General features: G+C 36.5%; 2 protein-coding genes across 3 annotated transcripts in view; one reads left to right on the top strand and one right to left on the bottom strand.

Moving 5' to 3' along the window:
• Nucleotides 1-5,136: 5,136 nt before the first annotated feature.
• LOC100369140 (uncharacterized) lies at nucleotides 5,137-7,440 on the top strand. The gene is made up of 4 exons (XM_006820763.3): nucleotides 5,137-5,481; nucleotides 6,009-6,211; nucleotides 6,463-6,585; nucleotides 6,727-7,440. Exons 1-4 carry the CDS (start codon nucleotides 5,276-5,278, stop codon nucleotides 7,302-7,304), a joined length of 1,110 nt encoding a protein of 369 aa, XP_006820826.2. The 5' UTR covers nucleotides 5,137-5,275; the 3' UTR covers nucleotides 7,305-7,440.
• Nucleotides 7,441-25,129: 17,689 nt separating this feature from the next.
• Nucleotides 25,130-27,836, bottom strand: part of LOC102809141 (gonadotropin-releasing hormone receptor-like) — a 40,127-nt gene continuing 37,420 nt past the window's right edge. For both annotated transcript variants that reach the window (XM_085506770.1, XM_006820764.2), the window contains one exon: nucleotides 25,130-27,166. In XM_085506770.1, the coding sequence (XP_085362896.1) occupies nucleotides 26,721-27,166 (446 nt within the window). In that variant the 3' untranslated portion in view covers nucleotides 25,130-26,720. The remainder of the gene's footprint in view (nucleotides 27,167-27,836) is intronic.

Below are 27,836 nucleotides of genomic sequence, written 5' to 3'. Positions count from 1 at the left end.
GTGTACGTCGTTTATCGTTTGTACACTTCACCACCGCTAGTAACGGAATGAATTTGTCTGAATGTCATTTACTATAAAACTGACCTTGTTTACAGCGACTTTCAGCCTTGAACTTGTTAATATTTGATAGGTCATCAGATGCGATTATTCGTTTAATACGCGCTGGTGATCAATCACTGTTAAATAGAAGAATTTTTTTTTCAGGGTTACTTCACCCAATGTAAATACATGAACACAGTTTTGCTTGATTTTCTAGTATCTTCTATGTCAAAGCAATCTCGGCGCCATTTTATTCAGAAAATATACATATACATATATTTGGAATACTTTAAATTGCCATCAACAGTTATGTTTATCTTTCTATGACATATTTCATATGGGCTTTTCAATAACATTATCAATTTCAACGTTTTAAAGCTGAAACATGTTATCTACCCGCTTAGACACAATCATTCATAATTATAATTATAGACCCGGTCGACAGGGGCGTATAATAACAAATTATTCCCTAAAAACCCGGAAATGTTTAACGATATAATAACACATTTAAGCAACATGAAAAACATCGTCAAAATCCCAACGAAGCGTGTGTAAAATACATTCAACATCAATAAATTATAGTTGTTTACACGACCTATATGACGGTAAATCATGATAGATGATAATGATAGAACGATAATAAAGTTATATTGGCAATTTGCCAAGACTCTGGTAGTTTTATTGACAAATTGTTTGTGAAATAATGTTTACCTTTTGAGAGGCTTAGATGAAAAGTATATTTGATTGTTCATTGTGTCTAATCAAATTCGCTTGAACTATAGCGTATTTGTGAACAGTCAGTGATTTTTGATGAACAGTAATGTTGATGATTGGTCATCCCTTGATTTGGTATATTTACGGATCAATGGAGTTTATCATGTCACTCGCAACATGGACAAGCCCCCCCCACCCTCAGTATGTTATTGTGCTATTAGAACATATCATTCATGTCTAGTAGTTGCTACTTTTTTATGTGTTTTCTTGACTTGACTGGAGAATGACTAAAATGCCATGAAAGCGTTCTCGCTACCTTGAGAAAATTACCATTATGATAATGAACTTATTACTACATATGAATACAGTGCAAGCTGCCCGGTGTTACTATTCATGTCCGTATATACTAGACAATATTCACACGAATGAACACTTTTTAGCAGACAATTAGTTAATTAATAATAATGCTGAGAAATACAGTCGTAATTAACCATAGTTTTGCATCAGCTACATAATAGATGCAATTTACTGAGAGCAACAAACTGTAGCGTTCTAATTTATGCGACCCCGTTCCTTGTACTTCGTTCCTTCGTTCCATCTAATAAAACAAACACGAGAGTTCACTTTGCCAATGGATTGAAATCATAAGGCCTGTATTTATTAATTTATTAAAACATTGAATATACAGCCCACATACCTTCGTGTGATATGTATTCAGTGTTAGATGAATATATATATTCAAATGACCTACTTGTGTATTCAACTCTGAATAAGTTACATGTGTGGACAAAAGATAAAACTCAGATAATCAGTGGCAATATTAGGACACCACGGACAGCGACCTGCTTTTAGATAGTATAGCGACACGGAATTTCTTTAATCTATACGCGCGAGTGCTCGCCCAGGCCAGTGAACAGAACATATGCATTCTAATGGTCACATGCGTTCCGCCAATGTGCAATACTTAAATAGTATTCTCCATTGATAATACAAGTAGAGAAGTTGTGCCGTTCGGTGATGTTGTAAGAAGCCCGGCATACATAGGTATAGCAATAAAATAAAATTCCAGCATTGGAATGTTTTTGTGCAAATAATGTGAAAATATTTATATTATTTCAAATGGTAATAAAAGAAGTTATCATTCAGAATATATGCCATCACACTCCCTGTCTCATTGAATTAAAATAACATGTTCCATAAAGTGCATGTCGCAGCTCTGTTGCTGGGGAACCGCGCCATATAAGGGTAACACTTTCCAATGCAGATGTAAACAAGCAACAATTATTAATACACGGTGTACATTGGACACCAATGTATGTTTATGCAAACGCTATATTCCTTGACTTTTATGGTGGTAATTATCAACCCACGTCGAATTGGGACAGGACATGTGCACTGCGATTACTGACCCATACTGCCGTGAATATGAGTTGTCTTTTATGTAGATGATAAACGTACATTTAACGGCATGATCCAAACTTAGACAGGGCGTTCGCCTTTTGACTTCGAGTACATCCATCTGGGGCATGAACTCTTACCCTCCCATTATGACATGGAGTCACTCTGCTTTAAAATAAACACAAATTAACTACAAAATAGCTCTTGCAACCTCAAATAAAGATTGAAATAAACCACTGGTACTCGTAGTTCGTTGTTGTGTACCCTTTATAATAATTATAATAATATGAGCATGTGTCAATGCTTTTAACAATAAACCGGTCGTTGATATTCATTGGTAATGTAGGATACGGGCAACGTCCTGTTACCGTGAATGCACGGCGTGACCCGCATATTAATTAGTACAGTTGTGATGAATTGATAAATAAATAAATTAAAGAAAATGCATTATTTCGATATATAGATTTATTTAAATGCTATGTTTGATTGTAGTCGTAAGAAGAAGGTCAAAATGAAGAACCAGTTAAAAAATGTAGATAATTCAGAACATTGACCTTTGTTAAACAGAATTCGAACTACTTTAAATAAATGAACGACCATAGAATAGTGCATTGTTGGGAAAAGTTGAATTGTTCGAGTTGCGAACATCGAGTTACGAAAGCATCGGCTAACCTCTAAATTCAAGTTCCAAATTTTGCAACTCGAACTTGATCGAATTCAAAGAAAGCGATCGAGTGACGTAATTAACTGAATCGTGGTTAAAAGGATTTTTAAAAAGTACATGAATAATTTACTCATCACAGCATAATTATTTAAGGCACGCAGAGACCAATAATACCGCAATACATTCCGGATGTAACAATTAACAAAATGTTGATTGGTTTAAAGGTATGGCAGTTATTCAAATTGTAACTTAAACTACTATCAAACACGTGGCAACCCATCATCTCATTGAATTAAAATGATATCCCAATTAGAAATAAGATCGCCACCCCTCCCGCTCACATAGACACACGTATCACCTCACATCACTTAACAGACGTGCGCCCACAGATATACATACTGTACATTCCTTAGAGAGTCACACAAAATGACTCATGATACCTATCGAACTGGTACAGTCCAGTACTTGGTACATCATAATGGTTGGTTTAATGACATAAACACGACGCACTGAATCGAAGAAACACATTTAATGTCAGTGGCGACTTTCATGTGGGGAAGGACCGTGTTTGACAATTCTACAGTCAAAAACGCAAATCAATCAATCGACCACTTTCTTATGTTAGAAGAAGCTTACTACCTACAATACCGAAGTGTGTCATACGAAAGAAGAATTAATAACTAATCCAGGGTCCCGGATACAAACCATTGAACAGTGACACCAATAATATACACTAACTCATTTTGCAGGTCACTACAATCGACCTTGCGAAAACGGGGACGTCGACTCGCATCACCCTAGATGTAACTCGTTTGTGAGGACGTCGAATCGCATCACCCTAGATGTTATTTATTGCTATACGGCGAGTGGCATGTAATTGACTGCGCGTCGCATGCGACGCTTTCCAAAATATCCAATTAAAATGACATTAGATACGTATTTTGGATAACTATTTCGTAAATTCTTATACTTTTCCAAATAAGACGTTCATGGTATCAAATTAACAAACATGAAATGTATGCAAACAAAACATACAAGATGGAGAATTATTTTTTGGTCTACATAAAATTCATTTCCACGTCATTTCCACGCCATTTGCATGTAATTGTTCAAGATATATGCCATGGTATATCGTCATGTATTTACTCAAGTGTTTTAGACTGTCCTGCATTGTCCACGGCGTTAGACTCTATACATATAAAGTTACAGGGCGTTAAAAACTATACCACTTAACATTCGACCCACATTCACATGGTGTGAGGTAATTCGAATACCTTCCGATCTGTAGAGTCGCATGTCAGCAACAAGAGCACCGGTCATGGGGGTAGTCTGGGCGATTGAAAAGCATTGCTGATTAAATGGCATTCAATATAAAAGAATTGTTTCACAAGTTAGTAAAAAACTATACGTGCACTAATACTCTCTTTTAATGTATTCTTTTTTTCCCCAAAGGTTGGAATACCATAGCACTGAGAGTTTTTAGTCTTGTACAGCGATGATAATTCAATATCATTTTTAACAGCCACTTGAGTTTTTCAATAATTATACCAACAGTATTTGGCTCTTGCAAATACTTTCCTCGTTGGAAACTGAAAATAATAAAATTTTGCGCTGTTTTGGAGTACTGGCGAGCTATTTAGTATATGAAAGATCACCACTATACCGGTTTATGAGGTTTACGGTTTTCCAATGCGTCTGTTGGAAAAAAAAAATACTTCTTAATTATCTTTTTTTATCTGGTCTTCGTGAACGAGTGACTGCAAACGAACAAATAAAGTGCATATTATGGGCTACCTTAGCAAATGGAATCTTAGTCTGCTGTATACTGTTACCACCCGGGGCAATATCTAATACCCACGTGTGGGGGAGCTATGACGTTCATAGTGACGTCATCGTGTCACAAGACTTTGAATCATTGTGAGATCTAGAGGTACACACATCAATTACTAACACTCACAAGTCAATATATGCAGCATGGCACGTACACCATTAAATGTATGTGATTCGATCTCACATGCAAAACACTGACCAGTCAACGGACAGCTCAAATTGATTTATTTGTCAAATTGTTAAGTGAAATATGACAACAGGGAGTTCTCGTTCAACAAATAGCGAAATATGCTCAAGTTTGAAAACAAGTCCCTTGTGGTGCAATGTTTTTTTTAAAGTTTCCCCAGCTTATCGCCGCGTCCCTCCAAAACGCATCCACGTCCCCTACGCAGCTAATGGACAGGTGCAGAAAATTACGGTAAATAGCCCACGTCATGCTTTTGTTTTGGGATATAAATACAGTAAGCATGATCACCCATCCATGCCCGAGAATCACCATAAGAGAGGAGAGTGAACCAGAACCAGCCAGAAGTTGATCTCGCAGCATCTAACCAGTACGTTGGACAGCACAGAAAGAAGTTCTTTCAACAGATACGTTTAAACGAGGCAATCGAACGAAGATCGAACACGATGAGCAGCGAGAAGATGAACAACCAACACAATTGCAAATCGGGAGACGAGTCCACGCAGCAATTTGCAGGAAGAGTAAGAAGCATGATCAACGGTGGAGCAACGGCACTTGCTCTTAGCATTGGTGCACATCATGGTATATTCGAAGTTATGGACACCCCTAAGACGTCTGTTCAAATAGCCGAATCATTGGGTCTAAAAGAAAGGTAAGCATCGTACACCACAAGCCAGCTAAAGGGCATGCGGCGAGGCTGCGGTTGAATCACCTAGTCATCCGCGTGTTATTTGTTTTGTTTATTGACACTTTGTTTGGACACTTGCCATCTCATAACGAAGGCGCAGTACTCGTGGCGCTGAGCAATAGAACCGATCCTCATTTTTTCACCGTGTTACCTGATTGATCACGGTGTTATAGTTTTTCAATATTACTACTTCTACCTAATAGTAATCATCGATTTTAATAATGCTCATTATATTTTACATGTACAACTTAAATTATGTTCCAATAATATAATGTTATCATTTACTGCATGCGTACACGGTTAGGGCAAGAAGTGGGGTCAAGGCACTTTCTCTGTTAGTTATCAACCAAAATGTGTTCACGTACATGAATATGGATGCTCAGTGCCGGCCCGGGTCTGACAAACGCTCTGGACGCATTATTGATTAATTTGAGTTAGGATTTATAAATTCCCAGAGTAAAAGATAAAAAAACATGATTTCTTTTTCGTAGGTATGTCCGAGAATGGTTGCATGCCATGGTAGCTTCCCGGATTGTGGAAATGAACGAAGAGATGGGAACATATCACGTACCGCCGAACCGCTTCCCCTTGTTGGTCGGTAAATTCAATATTGCGGCCATGGCAACATTGGTTCCGATGCTCTGTGAAGCGTATGACCAGGTCAGCGACTGTTTCAAAACCGATGGTCCACAAGGTACGTATTCATGCCAAGTACCCTCGTCGGCGCCGTCTCCTTTCAAACTATGAGTCTCATTTGGCGGAACGTAACAATTGCCTTGAAATAATAATACGTCTGTTCGTTTACTAGGCCATGTAAAGTAACCCAATCGTTGCGATTTTATAACGGTAAAAAAAGAGAGAGATTATTGAATTCATGTAAGTTGGCTGAACCGAAACAAGCACAATCACATAATATTTCATTATGTTACTTTCTTTGTCTTTTAGGTGTTGCCTACGACCAATATCCAAAGTTTCAAGACTTTATGCACTATATGTCGAACATTATGCATAATAAAACGCTTCTAACAGACTTTGTTGGATCGGTTCCTGAATTGGAGGAGCTGCTTGGTAAGATTTATGGATTATAATTTGTGTATATATGTCGAATTAATTTCTTGGCGAAATATTTTTTTGTTTATAAAATGAAGATTCAAATATATGCTTGATTCTAAGATTTAGAAGGTTTAAGGTTTATATGCTCTATTACAGAAACTGGTGTGACAGTACTGGACGTTGGATGCGGCAAAGGAAGAGCTCCAATGATATTAGCACAAAAGTTTCCGCGCAGTTCCTTCTACGGTATTGACATCTCTGCCAGCGCCATCAGTGCGGCCCAGATCGAGGCTGAAGAAATGAGCCTAACGAACATACACTTTCAGGTTCACGACGCAGCGTCCCTGCCGTGCGACTGGACAGACAAGTTTGAGTACGTCACCGCGTTAGACTGCATCCACGACCAAGCCGAGCCACTGCAGGTGCTTCACGAAATCCGCCGAGTGTTGAAACCTGGCGGCACCTTCTCCATGCTAGAAATAGCAGGAAGCAGCCGCCCTAATTGCAACATTGGTAACCCCCGTGCGATCGATGGTTATGTCATCAGCCTCTTTCATTGCATGCCCGTATCGTTGTATTTCGATGGCGGCAAAGGCCTCGGCACAATGTGGGGGCGTGAAAACGTTTTGCAAGTTCTTGAAGAGTGTGGATTCAGTGAAATTATTGTACGTAAAAGCAGGGACAGCTTTAACTACCACTTTGTCTCAAAAAGTCACAAGTGTCCAGCTCATTAGACATAATTATCATATATTTTACGCACGCACATTTACACGTTACAAGCATTGTTACATTGAAACTATACACGCTAAAGCTTATCCAATACTTACATATCCGATTTTGTAGAAGTATCCTCGCACGGCACTTCCTGCCCACATTGTTCCGCGCCCGAGTTCCGCGATAGATGCGCCGACCACTCGTTGCGGAGTCGAGGGGGGGGGGGGTAGCACGTTCTTCCAAACTCTTGTAGATAGCAGAAGAACTACTTTATTATTTATTTATATTTTTTTTACACAAATTCCCCAATTTCACATTAGTTGTATATAGATTATATCTGAAATTCAACGTTAATGTCAGACTGTGTTAATCATTGTTATGTATTTCTTTTTCTTGTTTATTCATTTATTTATTATGAATTATTTGTATATTTGTATATATTTTGTTATTGTTACCATGCCTATTTTTGGATATTGTGCTTGTTGACCACATCTTTGTAATATTAATTTTGTACAGTTTTTCTCAATTGTTTGTCTGAACTGCCATGATGTTAGTTTTTTTCTTCTCCTGAATCGAGTTGACTCCCGATATATTGTATACGTTGAACTCAGGTGAACTGGTCCATGCCTGAGCCATGTGTATGTGCAACAGAATACTATTTCGGCTATTTGGGTCTACATTTGCCCAAAAACACAACGAATTTAGTTCCGGTCAAATATTGATGATTTCTCGAGAAACTGTTTAGGCAGAAATTGTCAAAGAAATAGCCGAGCGTCGATATCACACTTTATCGACGGCTGATTCCTGGGACCTGGCAGGCAAATTGTATCTAAGGAGATATTATTGCTTTCGGATTATCAATTGTCAACAAATGTGCAAGTATCATGCTATATATAAGTGCCAGTGGTTTACGTGAATTCTGAGTCAGTATTTATTTGATAGTCCACGTGACAGTATTATGTAAGCTTTTACTTCAAAGACATTCCAATTAAATAAATGAACAATTTACCCTTAGATAATTATTTTCTCTAAAGAAACAACGTTGCATATGTAGCGTATGCAGCTTGGGAGGGGGGAATTGTTATTTTCTACCACACCCAAAATTTTGTTCTGTTTAATAAAAGTAAACACGAACGTGTACTTTGTTTCTAGACTTTAGTCTTAACATGTAAGGTTCACAGAATGTTTAATATCACATACATCTGTATTATAGATACTAGTTTGATTCCGTTATGTATAAATACAAACTGCCATAATAAGAATACAATACTACTGGTCTGGTTTATTGCTGAATGTATGTGTGTGGCAGAACACCCCCGCCCCTACCCACGCCATGCCTCCCCATGCCCCATGCCATGAATATCGAAACTATAAGCTCGATACTGCATGATGTTATTTTAGGGGCTGCAGAGATAAAAGTGGGACAACCGGTCTGTTGGCCATTTACATAGTATATTTTACATTGGAGATCTATGAGAGAAAGTTGACGTCACCTTTTTGATTCCCTGCAACTCACTTTTTAGACAAACATGTAAGTTGATAAAATAAAACCCCACCCAGAAGGTGTGCGTATATGCATGTGTTTGTATGTCAGATGGTACACCCCCTTACCCGGTTCAGTTCAGTCCCTTTATCACCGGGATCCACATCGCTGTAAGAGTGGGCGCTGTTAACATTCGGTCGTGCACTGCTCACTCCAACACCGCCATGAGGTTTTCTATGGAAAATAATGGATGTGCAGCAAATTGATACGCTCTGTTTTTAACCACACAGATGACCCAATAATGACCGGAAACACAATTTATCTGTAAAAATCTTTCTTAAAATCTAAATTTGATTCAGTCCTTGTATAGGTAAGATGTTGAGGGCATACGCATGCTAATAACATGGAGGCGTTTGAGTGGACAGTCGACTACCGAATGTAAATAACGTTCACTCTTACAGTGCCATTGATCAATAGGTTTCGATTGTATACAGCGCCACCAGTGGCTATTTCCGGCTTCTGTTCCCGGCTCCAGGGCTATAACACCCTCTCCTTAAACCCAACCAATACGTCTTGCTGTAGTATACCAATTAACAAAGCAATAACGCCCTCACACTCAGGTATGCCATAATGGTTATTCGTAGTCTGATGCCGACTACCGGGCCGACTATCGACACTGGAAGGGAAACAGATTGTAAACGAAGTAAGCCTTGAATTAACCATAGATGGCGCGGTAATAGTGCAAATGAATATTATAATGTTCAGAAGATAATCGTAAGCGAGGGAATAAATATGTTATTTGAAAGATATTAACTTGTACGTATCATGCATACAATTGTCTCGCTAAATGTTATCCATTATTGGTACACATCACCAAAACAAATGTTTATTTAATTCGAAATTGAAGAAAAACAATTATCGCCAATTACATATGAAATAAATCTGTGCTGGAGTGTAATTTTTTTTTGAAGAGACTCTTTCATCCTCAACGACCAAATCTGCTTGTGAGGGAAAACAACCCCAAATTTGCAATAAAATGAACTTCCTGACCATATAGCAATACTGACTTTCAAAAGTTTGGGATCTCCAGCCCATGTTCCTAGAAAATAGTAGTTGTATTTTTGTGAATAGCGGCCATTTTCGTTGTATCAGAACATGTTTACCTCAAGATTCCAAGAGGGGAAACTTTATATCATGCCTCGAATTGTAGGCTGGAGACAAGTTTGAATAGAATATGTTTATGCATGACCGATATCAAGTCGCAGAATAGCCGAAATGCTCGATTTTGTCATTTTCCCATCGTTAAATTGAATCAGGAAACAATTGCATTTTCTTATGTATGATATGCTATGATATGGCATGTGATGTATGTGTCAAGTTTTAATGTGATCGGTCGAAGCATAACCGAAATATGACACTGGAACTACATTTGTTAAAATAATAATAAAAAAAAAAACGCCAATCGGTCATTTTCAATCCGAAAAAAATACGTGCATCAATGACCCATTATGTTTAATGGCTATACCAAGTCTGAATGAAATATGACCATGCTGGTTCCGGAATGGCAGAAATGCCAGATTGTACATAATAATTCAATGGACATTTATTAATTTATTATTTCAATTAATTGTCTGTATACTGCCCCAGGACAGCTCGTGCTAGTGTCTATCAACAATTTACTTCATGCAAGATTATAAACGAGTCGTCAATTTGAACAATTACGTCTTTTCGCTGTGTGCTCCGCTGTACCTTTTACTAGGCCCGTGATTTATAATATAACAGTGATTGAATCTAGTACAGTAAAACCTGTCAAAACCGACCCCTGGATAAACCGACCTACTGTCAGAACCGACCGATTTATGTAGCCCCGAAATTTCTCCATAGACGCCTATGTTAAAACAACCTGTGAAATCCGACCACTGTTTACTCCGAACACCGACCGCATTGATCGGTCCCAAGTCCAATATTCACACTGAATACATCGACCATCCGACCATTTGCACCACATCCGCTGTCTAGTAATTCGGTCTGCCCGACCTAAAAAGTGTGCATTGTGTCCAAATTCCGCGAACGTCACAGAAACAATACCAAATCTCACACTACAAGTAACGTCCCGTGTAAAACAATGGCAACTGATTACATTTTTCACACCACACGCCCACGCATCGCGTGGTGTCTGGACAGTATAATGACCCCGGATATAAACAAATGATCGGGGTCATCACCTTCAATTGCGGTGAAGCACACTGCATTATCACTTCTTCAACGCTCAAAAGACATTGAGTTTTCTTCTTTCATAACGATTCTGATCGACAATTTTGTGCTTTCGAATGTTTCCGTAAAGGGGGCTTCAAGATTGAAATTTATGATGACGAAGAAGCAGACGACAACAAAGAATTCGGAAACCTTATTTAGCAAGTTGTAGACCCGCAAACACAGTGTAGCGTTGTAGAATACCTCCACTTTGATGAACGTATACCGACTGAAGCAATGTATGACGGCGAGTGGGAGCAACAGATTGTTGAGAATTTTATTGCAGACAAAGAAAACCATGAATCTATAGACAACAATGACATAAATTGCAACGACAGTCAAATTATTGACCCCCACAACGACAGTGACTTGACGCATGGCGATGTGCTAGACATGTTGACAAGATTACAGAACAAAGACTCCAGTTACTTGACAGATATCCAAAATTTCATAATTCGAACGGAAAACAAAATCGTTGAAAAAAAAAGGTGTTCTTTAAAGTAGTCAAAACTTGATGATTTTTTACATCGTAATTTGATTCATTGACTCACAGTCCCTGTTGAGGGACTGTGATTGACTTAACAGCAAAATCGACTGTCTGCATAAATTATGATAATTACATGTAGCTCACGTGCACATACGTTGTGATGTCATCCAAAATGGACGCCTTCAGTTATGATACGCAATACTTACCCGGTCTGTTCGAATAGTTATTTTAATGTTAATTGATGTCATGTACATACCATAATATTTTTGTCTTGTTTGGTAAATTATTTTATTGAAACAATACAATAAATGCACATTGTAAATACATGTAGAATCACCGGAGGCAAACTCCGATGTCTTTCATTTGTCCCGTGTTTACAGCACATGTAATTGTTGTTTCAATCAAAGTCACGCCCACCCTGAATAAACCGACTCCCTCTGAAAACCGACCATAGATCCCAGTCCCAGTCATGGTCGGTTTTGACAGGTTTTACTGTACTTACAATTGATACAAATAGCGCCACCACGCGAGACACGGTGTAATTATTCAGTAGATTGAAAGTCAGAACCGTGGACCAATCTTGACAAAAAACTATCTTGCACCTTACTTCAATCTTATCAAGACGTAGAAAGCGAGTTGGTATAGCCATGGTAACATGACCATGCAAATTGTAGCACAATAATAGCTCTGTAATACATTCTTGACATACATTATTTGTACTTATAGGCCGATGGCCTCTGTACCTTGAATAAATAAATATATAATATTTGTGTCTGTAACCCATTTACACAATGAAATACACCTGTATTTGGCTGAAAAAAAGACCACAACTGGGTTACCGCAACTTGGGTATCCCAGTTGTGGCCGGATTATTTAAAAAACCTAACTATTTGGGTAAAGTGAACAAATTGCTTGAATAAACGACAAAGTTATTAAGAAATCCTGAATACAATGTAACATATCCAGTTAATTGAATAAACAAAAACGATTTTTCTTAAAATCCCTAACTCTTGACTAAAAGTGGCAAATCAAGTTTGTTGAACAAATGACAAAGGTAACGTCACCGTGACTGAGTGTTGGGCCAAATCATGGGTGGGAGGGAGGTGTCTGCCTTGAAGAGGAGTGACATCACACTACGCACATCCACACACTTGATGGCGCACTATCGCTTGCGTTCCCGACACAAAGCATATTCCTTTCGCAAGATGTTATATATCATATAATTGAGTAAATTTAGCACAAAACTGTAGCACAATCTCTGTCGCGGGACAGACAATGACTGTGCGTCCGTCGATACTGCCGCTGTCTTGTCTTCGTGAATACTTTGAAGTATCCTCGTAATAACCTCATATTATTACAATGCATTATCATAAGGAATCGCCATCATAATTGATGTTCAGTGTGTCTTCCGGATATGCATGGACACCTCGGATTTCCAGAAACTTAGGGAAAAAAACCGTGTCCTGATGAGTCTGATATATTGTGATTTATTAATTATATATTTAGATGATGTTTTATTACCCATATTATTCGTGAAAAATACAATTCTGAAATAAAAAAATAAATAAATATATTTACAGGTAAAAGGAATTTGAAATAGCTTTAGGAAGCTAATCTTTTCAAATTTCTTTAAACATAAATAAATATACAATACTTTAAATATTTGGCGCTAAACAGAATAAGTAAATAGAAGATTATAGTAAAGAATCAAAATAAAGTTATGTGGTGTATCTCGCCAATTGTAAATCCTTCATTTTTTGGTTGAATATATGCTTTGGTTGTGATCTTAATGTGACAGGCAGACTGTTCCATAATTTAGTTCCTAAATACGAGATTGAAAATTGGCCTATAGTTGTATTCATTTGTGGAACATGTTAGTCACATAGGTGCCTTTGTCTGATATTGTGACAGTGCTGTAAGTACTTAAAGTTGTATGTTTGCAGAGAATGTGGAAGATTACCATGAATAATATCATATACAAAATTACAAATTGAATATGTGCACAATTTAGCGACATCAAGAATTCTAATTTTTTTGGAAATAGGTGCAGAATGGGCAGTAAAATCAGAGAAAATTATCAATCTTGCAATCTGTTTTTTGTGCTGTTATAATGCTTTTCAAATTTGTAGGATATGTGTTCCTCCAGACTTCTAATCCATAAGCGATATGGGGTTCAATTAGTGTTTGGTATAATAACAGTAAAATATGTTGGGGAACATAATGTCGTAACTTCAGTAGGACGCCTATCTTTTTCCGGATAAGATTAGTAAGTTTTGTTTTATGTTTTTCTCACGTCAAATGACTGTCAATTTAAATTCCCACAAAAGTCGCCATTTCAACCTTGTTCAATGGGGAAGTTTTTACAGACAATGACCCTACTACTCTAAATGATATACGTTGGCCCCTAAAAATTATGTAATCTGTTTTTGAGCAATTTATTGTCAATTGTTATTTGCATCACACCAATCAACTACATTATTCAGATGATCATTAACAGTAGATAAATCTATGTCAGAACCTGATGGGAATGTGTGAAATAAATTTGAGTCATCTACAAATAACCTAAAATTGAAATAGTCTGTAAAATCATTAATAGTTTGGAAAATCATTAATATAAATCAAAAATAATGTTGGACCAAGAACTGACCCTTGAAGGACACCACACGACATAGGGAGAAGTGAAGAAGAAGTTGAATCTGAGTAAGTAAACTGTGTTCTGTGTTGCAAATAATTTCTGAGCCATTTATTTGGAATACCCCGTATGCCATAGTGATTCAGTTTTGACATGAGTATATCGTGATTAATGGTGTCAAAGGCTTTCGTGAAATCAATGAAAATACCAACAGTTACTTTTCCTTCATCAATTTGGGTCAGTAAGTTGTTAATTAAATTAATCACTGGAAGCCTTGTGTTGTAGTTAATGCGAAAGTCGTACTGATGTTCAAAAAGAATATTTTGTTTCTCTAAATACTGCTGCAATTGCTTGTTGAATATATTCTTTAAAATTTTACTTAAGAGGGGCAACACAGATATTGGTCTATAATTGCCAGGAACATCAACTGCGCCTTTTTTGTGAAAAGGGGGGTTACCTTCGCAATTTCAAAGTGTTTGGAAAACTTCCATTGGAAAAGGACATATAAAAAATAAAACACAGTGGCTTGAAAATTATTATTGTTGCAGCCTGTTTAATAAGCTTTGCTGGCAGGGTATCACAGCCAGGAGATTTATTTTGGTCAAGATTTCGTAACATCAATACAACCCTCTTGGGCTAATGAAAAAGAAGTCATTATAAGACTTATTAAGATACTGGTGGAAATCGTTGAAAGAATTGTTGATATTTGGGGCAAGATTGGCACCAATATTAACAAAATAATCATTGAAGACATCTACAATTTCTCTTTGATTCCGTATCTTATATGTAGTATTACTGTGCTACACTGTCAATTCTTTTGGGAGGTTTGTGTTTTGTTTTGTACATTGCTAATTAGTTCATGTCCTACTTGAATCATTATGGCATTTAATAAACTGGGTGGAATAATAATTTTTTCCAGCTTTCCTTAACACACTGGTTAGTACATTTCTATATTGTCTACACTGTGCAAGCTGTGATTTGTTATAAGAATCTTTGTATGTAATTTATGTTTTGTCTTGATCGATTTTTTAATAGCAGATGTTGACGGATTCGTTCTTGTGAGTTTTGTTTGCACTATTCGCAAATTATTGTCATGTTAATGAAACTCTCATAAATATTAATGGCCTACCATGAAATAAATCTTTCCTATCCGAATATGGGCAATTTATTAATTCAATGAATAAATAAGTACTAATTATATTTTGTTCAATTTTAAAAGCAATTAGTTCGAACTTCAGATAACAAGTATTTAAGATATGAAGTTTGTAAGTTAAAGCGGGAGTGTCGTTAACTGCGCACGCGCGGGAATTGGGTCCCAATCGACGATAACAACACACGCTAATAAACGCAAAGGCTCATGGGTTGACGCTTGTTTGTAGACAATGACACGCTATGGCCATCTGACGCATGCGCAGTTGACGACTCCCCCGCTTTAAGTAAGATGTTTGTATGTTACGTAGAGGAGTTGAAGCCCGTGAGTGTGTCTACATCGGCGTGTGTGCGCAACTTAAAGACTCATTTTCTCAACCCTTCACTCTCTTTTAAAATGGTAGGCGCGACACGGAACGGTGCACGGGAGGGATGATCAGCACATTCAATCCACATTATCGCTCATACTGAGTTCTACCTGAGTTCTTCTTGCTGGCGCCATGATTCAACGCTTCAGTCAATGTACTTTTCACAATGAGGCTGTGAATTATTGATAGATTTATACTGTATATTTTGCTGACGCCTCAGTAAGTGTGTTTACAATCTGTGATCATAGACTGAGAAGTGTTTCAGCCGAAAGGCCATTATTAGGTGATAATAGTTACTTAATTCATAATCCCTAGGATCTATGCTTAAGCCTACGATCGCTAACCATGTCGTATTTATCGGTCTTACCGACTTCAACATAAAGAAGGTCTACGTCGGCCACACTCTGGTGCTATAGAACCGTAGCTTCTTCTTTCGATAATACTCCATAATACGGAAATGTGTTAAAATTTACGCCCGTGTTTTTAGCTGCAAATCAAACTCATAAAACAAATATTGTACATGTTGTGTTACTCCACAGACCTTGGAAACGTATATTATTTTTAATTTTAGGAACAACCCAAGAAGTGAAGAATGGATGTCACACATTTTTCTAATTGTTTATATTTTTTCTGTTGTTACCCGACGACATCCGACGGATTAAAAGAAAACGACATAACACACCTTGTCAGCTGCTTATTCATGTGGCCCGGCGACACCCTGGACAATTGCATACGTTTTACCTCAAATAAAACACAAACGTCGTTTTCTCTAGGATCATCGAACATCTCCCTCTAGTGATAACTTCGTGAAATATATGTCCGCGCCACTGTCTCACAACATCGGAGAGAGTCTGAATAAAGAAATTGTAGCACAGTCCTTTTTAATGAAAAGTAGTAAAAAGGAATGTGTTGCATTTCATGATAGATTAATTTGCATTTAACAATCATTCAATTGTTCATTGACTTCACCACAGTACCTTGTAAGTAGTATAACGTAACGTACATTTGCCGATATGTGTTGACGGAGAGTATATCATCAATATATCGGAATGTAAAATTAAAGGATTTGGCTTCTTTGTACCGTTTGTACCACGATATTTTCCGAGAAATAGTAGTTGGCAACTTGTGTATTATCATGTTTCTTTAGACAAATATCTTCCAAAATTTACTTGTTGCAAAAAAAAAGGTAAATCAATAAATAATGAAGTCATCCGATGTATATATATTCATAAACAAATCTTCAAGTAGGGTGTTAAACTAAAGTTTTTTTTCTTTTTAACATCGTAATTAAAATAATCCTATCCTAAAATATTAATGAAATTTCATTTGAATAAGATTTATATTTACATATTTGATTTTTTATCTTATTTTTGTTGTCTTGAATGAAATAATTGAATGTAATTGCAATATGTATAATGGCAAGGCACAGGGTTCAAGGTTTTTGACCCAACTATACAAAATCACCAAAGTGATTATATCTTAAAAGTGACGGACAATCAACATACATGTCAAAGACGTCAATAATTGGGCTAGATCTGATTTTATTTTCTCAGGAGTGACATTGTGACATGTAGACATCTTACCCTGAACCTATACCAACACCTCTCTTTAACTGATTTTTTATATACGAACAAATACGTAGTTTGTGTGTATCTTGATAAATGGATGATGTATTATTTTCATGTATAAAGTACATGTATGTGCCAAATTTGAATGAAAACTGACAGAGCACGTCCAAGATACCGCATAAAAAAATAAGATGGCTGCCAGTCTACCATCTTTGATCCAATTGCGAAATAAATTGTCATGACATGTATCATAACATGTATATTCTATGTACCAAGTTTGAATGAAAACTGACAAAGCATGTCCAAAATACAACATTTTCAAAAAACAAGATGGTTTCCAGTCGGCCATTTTGAATCGAATCGTTAAAGCCATAGCATGTGCATATGTCCCACATAAGGTACTAGGCACATGCAAAGAATGAATGGAATTGGTCAACAGGATTCTGAAATATAACTGAATAAATAAATGAAAATGCTTTGACTGATTATATTTAAATATTCATTATACATAATTTCATAGATATACAGATATATTTGTTTGATAGTGCTAAAAATCATCAAAAATGTGTCTTGGTCGTTTATGGATGGATTTCGTTTAAACTTGACACATACATTTAACATTATTGGTCCCTGGTGTAATGTAATATAACCAAATCATTTTTTTATTCACATGGTTGTAAAATTGTTTATTATTTTTATTCATCTATGATGAATGAAGTATATCAAATATGATGTGGTCGTCTGCATTCCTAATAGAGTAAATGGTGAAAGATGTGTTTTCTATACTTAAAACATTGAAATGTATCTCCGAGTCGTTTGACATTTGTGCATCAGTCTCTTCCACAGAATACAAGATCAAATTACCAGCCCAATAAATCCAAAGCTTGCCCCAAAAGATCTTCGAGAGTTGTAGATCAGAATCCCAAGAGCTTAAACTGAACTACAGATTCGTTTTAGCATCATATTTCAGGCTATACTCTGCACACGTCACTGATGTCTTCATTTGATGCAAAAGTGTCATATAGTTTCTCATATAAGTCTTTGTTGTCATGGGACAGAATAACATAACAATCACAAATTTAATTACCTGATGACTGTAAGTAAATTGATTAGCTAAATGCATTGCACAAGCTGTTTTTATAACAAAGCCTCGTTCATTGATAATGTGGTTAACAATATTAATTTCGAAACATTAGACACTTGAAACATTTCTCAGTATCTACTATTACACAATTCACGTATACAAAACTGACTTTGAAATACCATCCATCCATTTGACAATCGTCAATGTTATCACATTTTTCAATTTGAAATCACAAATAACCAGTATTGCACCAGTGACTGCACTTGAAGGCGGTAGCTGTCAGCACAAAAAAACAAAACAAAAAAACCCGGATTTTTGTGAAAGTAGCGTATTTCTCCAAAATGTAAGAAGTATTCTCTGTATGCACTATGTGCCTTGAGTCTCTGCTGTTGTCAGGTTTTCCAGTCCTAAAAAAACACAAAAAACCTCTACAATCAATGTCACTGAACCAAAGTGTGTCGGGGTTTGAACAAGTAAAGCAAAAAACGACTTTAAGGTAGATTCAGGTTCATGGGCACTTGGGAGCGAATTTGTTTTTGCTTTTAATTATCCAAACAGGCTATAAACTGTTAAAGTTTTGTAGATTTGTGAATAGTGGAACATACTCAAAAAACGATTGTAAAATATAGATAACAGGTGCAAACATTCTCTCTTTTGAATGCTTAGCAAGATTTAGAAAGGCTGTACATAAATAATAAAAAATAAACATGGTGAAAAAAGACGGGATCTCCATATTATGCACTATATTTAACTTTTTACAAAACGAAAATACATTTAAATTTGGAACTGTTACAGCCATTTTAATTATGAGCATTAGCAAACTTCTTACTGAGAGAATTGTTATGCAAATTAGCAATTATTTCAGCTTCTTTTTAGTGCACATCCCAGAACTTTAAAAAAATAGCTCCTAGACGCTTTGACCTCTTGTTTCGAAATGTTCACAAATGATTGACAATATGTTTATCTTCAAAAAGCCGTCGGGGCATTGTTTTGGGTTGAACAGTGTTACAACAATCGTACAGACAACTGGCCTGGGTGTTAATTTATGCATAAACTTGAAGTAGTGAAATTTAAGCTGCTGCCCTGCAAAATTGAAAACTGGTAGACAGTTCTCAAGACGGCACTTTCTTCATAGTCAGCAGATGTACATATAAACCAATTTTGACAGGAAACAGAAGCATGATTTAGAAGCTAATTTGTTTAAAATCACTTTTGACCAAAAAAAGCACATTTTGTGCATATTTCAAACTACACTGTCCATAAAAAAAAATACTAAAAAAAATTTAAAATTCATACAACAAGCTTTACGAAAATATATAGTTTTGTGGACAAGGTAGGTCATCTTGGTTTCCTAATTAACGAATTAAAATACCTGTCAGGTAAACTGCATCTCTGTGATTATGGCAGTGGATCTTAACCTACAAATATCGAAAGTCAGCCACGCAAAATCGTTATTGTCAAAGTATGATTTTAAAGGGTCTTGCAAGTCCTGAAGTGTAGTTAAGACCTTCCCCCCAAACAAATTATCACGAAACACAAATAAACGAAGAGGATGATTGGCATTTAAAGCGCGGTGGTCGTCGCGCAGCGCGTGTTCGAATTTAATGTAAACAAACAATGTATTTTACACGCGTTGTATACATCGCTATGAGTCCCATATAACAGGACGCGGCGCGACGACCACCGCTCTTTAAGCTGCATTTGTTGATATCACACATTTAAATAATGTTGTAAGCAAATTGTATCAGCATTTATTTTCGAAGAAATGTCTTTGTTCATTGTACAATGAAACATGAATCATTGAAATGAATCATTTAAATGACAAGTGAAACAACTTACTTTGTCTTTCAGAATGAAGTCGGAAGTAAAAAGTTTAGCAAATACTGTTACTTTGGAATACTTGTACTACACTATATGCAATATTCACGCACACGCACACGCACACGCACACGCACACGCACGCACATAGGTTATTTAGGTTGTACAATAAGTTAAGTTGATCTATTTATTTATTCATAGTACTTGCACATTTCTAAATCAGTCTTTTAATTAACATTATCTTAATTAGAAAATTAATTACAGAATATATAGAATATCGTTATCAATTTACAACCACGTTATGAAGATGAAAGAGCAACTTACATGGTCACTGGATCGGGTCACATCATGACATGCACCCAGTGACCCCGATAACAAGGGAAATATGTCTGATGTCTTGAAAGTTGTTTTCTGGCATCTGTTCCGAAAAACACATTGTGAGAATGGTTGAATAGGTAATAGAACACATATAATCATAAGAAAATGTAGTTAGTCAGATTTAGTTGAGACGACCAAGATACAATATAAAAACGACAAGTAAACAGTATGCTTTATTAAAATAGACGTATCACCGAAAATACTAAACTTGAGTAATGACATTATTAGAAGATGTGAGAAAACTGAAAGTAAATAGGTTATGATATTATATGCAAAAAATTGTCTCTTCAAAAAAAGATCTTGCATTTAATTACCTTTAGTCTATCTCTAATACAATGGATTACTAGTAAGACTTTACTCGAGCATACAAACTATGTGTAAACTATGAATTGACAGGGGAAACACTGGATGATTTAACCTACATTACGGGTTCACACAGAGATGCCCTTTGTCTACTGCTCTTTACGTCAAAATTACTGGCAATCCACATTCAGAAAATAATGAGCACGGAATTATTCTACCTTCAAGGCAGTACCAACAATTCTCCTGTGCAGATGACACTGCAAATGGTGCAGACCTTTGATATCTTCTTAAAACTAAAATTATAGTAACTGATGAGCAGAAATAGGGATGAGTGCTTCGACGGGATTCAGAAACAACAATCAGTCTAATGAAGGTCTTGTCCATTCATTTAGAGTACAATAAATTAGTCAATAACAAGTTTTTGAGATAAAATATTTTTTTTTTCATAAAGATGCGATTATTATCTGCGCTCATTAAGTCTTGTGATCTGACAATTCAGGGTAAAATCGTTGATTCGCAATTAATTTGTAATTTATTATTGTTACCTATTTTCTCTTGGCTGTAAGACAACATAGATTTAATTTATTGAATAGAGAGTAAAAAAAAAACATAAAAAAACAATAAATTATTTGCAAGGTGGAATACACATTGTTGATCTTAAACTAAAATATTGGGATTATTAAGGAAATTACAAATAAAGCGATTACTACGTTGAATTTTCAAACAATAAATTTGAAAAAGCCAAGCAACATTTTTGAAAAGAAAAGGTATGCTGGAGATGTCGACTGACCGGATGTCTTGGAACATATTGAATAGATGGTAGTGGAAGAGAAATTAAGAGCGTTTCAAACCAAAATACGTCGCATTTTAGCAACAAACTAAACAGTTTCTGCTTGGAATTTGTATTGCGAAGACTTGTGGAAGCATTTGATGGTACTGAGAAAATATGATATACATTTAGGTATAACAATGTGATGTAAAAAATGTTTTTTTTTTCATATTCAATATCAAGATAATGTACCATGTTTGTAAGATTGAATTTATTTGAAGAAATCAGAAAATTTAAAAAAAATAATTAAAAAGTATTGTGTCGCAACGGACGCATTGTGTTTTATTATGTTGTAACAAAAAAACAAACAAAAAACAACTAATATACACGTATATACTAGTAGTTAGGATAGTGATATATATTTCTAGATTCATTATAACCAGGTCAAGAATCACGTGATGTTACCATAATTTTGTAATCAAGAAGAGAAAAGAAATATTTGACAATTTGAGATAATATGATATTTGAATATAATCTGCACTGTAAGTGGGATGTAGTAATTAAAAATATTTCACATTATTATATGTGTTTTAATGTACCTAATATCGATTTAACGAGATACTGTCTTTGGGCGCTATATTCAGAGATGGTGAGTCATTGTATTAATTGAAACTATAACTGGGAATCCATGAGTGGTCATACGTGCTAAACATGTGTCACATTCATTATCGAACATGTTGTAGTTACTTGACGCTTGAGGGCAATGCCGAGCAATGTAATAACACAAGGCATAGCCCTCAAGCGTCAAGTAACTACAACATGTTCGATAATGAATGTGACACATGTTTAGCACGTATGACCACCCATGGATTCCCAGTTATAGTTTCAATTAATACAATGACTCACCATCTCTGAATATAGCGCCCAAAGACAGTATCTCACAAATGTCACATGGAAGATCAACCTCGTGTCACGCCATGTATTATTCCATATAGACACCAGCCCCTGGATACTGTATGGGTGAGCATATGGGTATGGGTGCGTGTTATTGTGCAGGGGCTGGTGTCTATATGGAATAATACATGGCGTGACACGAGGTTGATCTTCCATGTGACATTTGTGCCTCACTATATGTTGAACCAAGCTCCGAGAAAGATGTGTGTCTACTCCCCTGTGTCTGCGTGAAGGCATTGGGGGGGGGGGTTACTATTACGTCCAATAACTGCGTCACCGGCAAGTCTACGCCTATGTGGAACACAATGGTGAATTATCTTTGAATGACTGAAGATCACCCGGTATTGTGGCATTGTACACGCACAGAAACACCACCAGATATTCACAGTTCGGAGTGGGGGTTTATTGTAACGAAATGTATTATTTTCAGAGAATACTTTATAATGGAATGTACCATTACTTTGATCTATATTTATATTTTGGAACCTCAATATGTAAATTAAACATATGCATATGCCGAATAATTAGCATAACGTATTTCATAACATTTTTAGACACGTTATAAATACGTATTGACAGGTTAGAATTGAATATTTTGCAATAAGTTGGTTTTCAATAATTTATCCTAATCCTGAAGATGTGATATTAATAAAAATATTATCGAGATGGTCAAGTCAATTGTCAATTACTTTCGGCAAATATCTGCTGGACTATGGTTAATCACCGTAATTAATGTTAGCAAAAATGCAGTAAGTGACCTCTGGGGTGAGATCACAATCGTGGGCTACACATAACATCACATGCTATTTACCACGAGTCCATATATCTTTCTCTTACTGATTTGGTGTACGGTGTGGTGTGGTTCTCAGTTTGTTTAATCCTCGTGAATTGTTTTTATTTCAATTGTTGTTTGTTTTTTAGACTTGTAAATTACCCATACGACCTTTGTATAAAAAATTTACTAAAATAGCTAAAATTTCAGGTTAGGACTCCCAGACTATGAGGGCCACACTCGGAGCTAGCACGTTTCCTTGTTTACTTGGCAGTCAATATAGAGACGTGCAGGTCCCTTTGTCTTTACATTCAAGAAAATTTAAATCTTACGAGAGCGGCACTTTCTGGACATAGACACGAGAATTCTATAGATAGACCATATCTAACCTATATTATTACGATTTATAAAGCGGTGGAAATCAAACTTATAATTTAGCATTGACTCATAGAAAAACAAACCTATGCAGAAGGCATTTCTGGAATCCTGATTTCTGACTTGTTCTTCTGAATCGCCTTGTTATTCTAATCTTTTGACACCGTTCTGCTAACCCCTCCGTTGAACAGATTCATATACTCTCGCAAATACATCCAATTCACGTGCCACAGGAGGCTGTGTGTCTTTGGCGAGAGTCAACCGTTTGTGTACCGGCATCAGTATGAGAGCTACAGAAACATGTGCAGCTATTAAAATAGAGGATGATCACACTAGATATGCAACAACCATGGCACCGATTAAATTCTATTCTGCAAGACTTAGATTCGTCAAAATACCTGTCAACAAAGTGGAAATAACATACCCAACCATAGGTCTTTCAACAAACGTTCAAAAACACAAAATAAATGACTGACAAATATTGACAAAACAAGCTGCTCTCTGATTGGTCGGACTGTTATAGGGTCGGGTAGCCAATCAGGCACAATCTTATGAGCAGCTCCACACCGACTCTCTCTAGTCCAGGTTTATATGATGCTATGCACAAATTGTAATAACATCTTCAAACTTCAACAATTTCCATTTCACCATTCCACCTCACATTTGCGTGAAACAACGTGGACAACAAGATTTGATGGATGAAGCAGCGAAGAAATAATTTTCCTACTTTAATACTAATCTTAAAACCAAGTAATTTCCGAGGCGCTGCACATGTTATGATGGTAATTGGTAACACCAAGGAGCGAATAAGAGTCCCCTTATTTGTTACTGGGGATATTATGGGATATCTTTTGGTCATAACCTTTTGCTACCGTATCCTTGAAGCACGTTTTCCCCATCACCTTCCTCTGTTATACATTTTTACTCAAAGTAATTGAATGGAATAAAGTTATCTATAAATATAATATCTTACAACAATGAATCTACTATTATGAAAACAGATGATTCCGTTGCTCTATAATCATCACCAATTCAGGTTTATGCGGACGTCACACTAGCACATGCCATAAAGGTAAAGAGAAATACAATATTACACATATCTATGCTCTCTGATGCCTTCAATGACTGGTTTAAGTGTTGCGGGTGTGAATCTCCTGTTATCATCCAAATACCAACAATGCGTCATGGTCATTCAACATTGTCAACATTGTCAATCAAAACAGATGATCGCATTACTGGCGTTGTTGCTAGGCGTTGATGGGGCGACGCATAACGAGTGGAACATTGCATGAATTTTAGGCTATACAATGAGATATTACTAGCGTCGTATCTAGGCGTTGGTGGAGTAACGTATAACGAGTGGAGCACTGCATTAAATATTGACGTCACACATCACTGTTAGTGCCTATTTGTTTCAGGGCCACACCCAATACACAATACACCATAGACACATTTTCATGCAGTTACTTATTTTTATTTCTCAAAATATTCCAATGTCACATGGCCAAGCGTACGGAAAAAAATCGTTTGTAAATGTAAACGTCTTTAGCACAATTGAAAACATAAAAGTAATAACCCCGAGCAGTGTTCAATCACTCCCCGAGCTGGTCACAAAAAACGGCAATATGACTAAATTTAAAAACATTAACAATCATTTACTATATAATACCGAAACTGTAAGTGATAGGCACTTGAACAACAAAATGTTGTCTTGAATGGGACACGTCAAACCATCACATCGGGTACACATACACACATCTACACCGATACACAAATATGATTGTTTCAGACTACACATTGTTTCTATCTCCGAATAATTAAAGACAAAGGGAAACTCTCCGTACTGTTAACATCTGTTGTTGAAACACGTATGCTGGAATACTAGCATACGTAACTTTCACCTGATCATTGAAAACCAAGAAACATCGCATAGAAATAAATAAACTTGGTTCTTGATAGCACGTTACAAAAAAAATGTGTAATACATCAATACAGCCAACCATAAAATTAACATCTCGAGAAGAAATCCGAAATGCAACAGTTTACCCATTAGTAAATCAGTCAATATAAATGCAAGATGAAAAACCACGAGGCAATTTCCGCTCTAGCTTGTATTATGTTCAATCCCTTGTAAAACATCCATGCCACGTGCCTCTGGCTAATAAGGAATCGTCAATATATTAACTAGTGCGGAAGTCGAACATTCAAAGTCCCCCTACCCCTGAAATAGAATCAATTAGCACAAAACTAGTGAATCCGTTGCGAAAACAGCAATTATATTTCACCTAGCTTTGAAAAACGAAACTCTTACGGCCCAGTACGGACATTTTGTAACTGATGTGTTATCATCAATTGCACAATTCGACGCTGTTGTATCAATATCGCTTTTGTAATTTAATTATTACGGTGCAGATTCCATACACACGGAAACGCCGGAATCCAACATGGTAAAATTCGAATACATAATACCTGTATGCACACGGCATCTTGTTTGACTTAGTATCTCGATATAAATAAAGAGAATATATAAAGTTTTATTTCGTTTATCTGATCATGTAGCATACCGCATAGCACACTTGATAGTTGAGTTTATCATTCGTCTTGGCGTGTTTACTGGTCCACTGTGGTTATCTATAAAATCATTCTAAACTCACACAATGCTGAGAAAGGCCTTTGTAAACCCCTCTTACAATGCACTGGCTTTTAAACACTTAAATGGCTGAGCGCTCACTCGTCAGTCAGTGTCACGAGTTCCTCGAACCCTGTCAGCCTGTCTATTTACAATATGCCTGAGTGGCGAGTGTGGTAAATTAATTCCGAAATAAGCCTGACTCACTACGTTAAAACGAACGATTGACGCACCACATGTTGATACACTTTGCTTGTCGAGATTCGAAAGATCAGTGATGTTACTGTTAGTTGTAGGAACGTACAGCACATAATCTTATGCTGTTAACAAGCCTATCTGGGTCTGAAAGAAAGTGTTTCAATATATAAAGTATTCAATATATAATATAAAGATCTTGAATTGTTCGATATTCATTTAGTTTCTGTCCCGGGAAAAATAATTCACCTTCTGTGCATGCATGTACGACATTCGGCGAGTTGTTGCCAATACAGATGACGGCGTTTTCGTACATTTGTTGCTCGAGCTAGTGTAGGCGGGTGAAGACGAACATTTTTTTTCAAAGTTATAGGAGCGTATGCTGTACGTTTTTCTTTTCCCACAGAAACGAAGGTTTGATATACCATAGACAACGGGATTGAACGCTGAGTTAGACATGCCGAACAGCCAGGCTATCTCGAACATCTCATGTGGTATAACGTCCCAGTCAAAGAACATGTACCATATGATCATGGCGTAGTAGGGCGTCCAGTTGATGATGAATGTCATCACGATTAACATTGTCATGCGCAGTGTCCGTACTTTGGCTTTCAGGAATAGTAGGGATCTGGTATGACGAATTTGAGAAAGCTTGTCTATATCATCTGTTGGTGAAAAAAAGATTGGAAAGCAATTATGCATCAAATGTCGCCTCTGTTTCACCTTTCGTTGCATCCACCGGAATATAAGCTAATAAACCTCACCTATTTGTCTAAAATTTACGTCCGAAAAAAGCATAAGCATATGTGAATCTATGAGGGGAATAAATAAATTAATCTCAATTTTAATCATAATTAAGCATATTTTATTTCTCGTATACATATTGATGTAAATCATAACAGGTCTAACTAATAGACCAATTGTAGTATGCTGTCTAACTCAATGATCGTTTTCAGGCAAACTGGTGGTGATTATACCTTCAGACTCAAATGGCCGCCGAAATCTCGCCGAGAGCGAGAGAGAGCCGCGTGACTTGATTTTGCCTTCAAATAATGTTCCATTCTCTATCGTCACCGCGTCCACAGTTCACACTGATACCGTAGATACCGTGGTAACCATGGTAACTGGAACAGTGTACGTGCCAACAGGAGAGAATTGCTTTTTAGTTTTCTATTGTGCCAAAAAATGAATGCTACAAAATAAACTGTTAAATATGTAAATTCTTAACGGCTTGCAGGCACGCACGGGAAAACGAGTACACAAATTAAACAACCTACGTTTAACACGATGACGATAAGGTACTCAGTTTTATGCATCTATCGTTTTCAGATCGAG

This window comes from Saccoglossus kowalevskii, chromosome 13, assembly GCF_978046115.1.
Source record: "Saccoglossus kowalevskii chromosome 13, keSacKowa6.1, whole genome shotgun sequence".
Taxonomy (NCBI): domain Eukaryota; kingdom Metazoa; phylum Hemichordata; class Enteropneusta; family Harrimaniidae; genus Saccoglossus; species Saccoglossus kowalevskii.
The sequence above is the reverse complement of the archived record's forward strand: the minus strand, read 5'-3'. Positions and strand labels throughout refer to the sequence as shown.

Coding starts and splice junctions, on each gene's coding strand:
- LOC100369140 (XM_006820763.3), top strand. CDS start 5,276: ATGAGCAGCGAGAAGATGAACAACCAACACAATTGCAAATCGGGAGAC. Junction 5,482..6,008: donor TCATTGGGTCTAAAAGAAAG/GTAAGCATCGTA, acceptor TCTTTTTCGTAG/GTATGTCCGAGAATGGTTGC. Junction 6,212..6,462: donor CAAAACCGATGGTCCACAAG/GTACGTATTCAT, acceptor TTTGTCTTTTAG/GTGTTGCCTACGACCAATAT.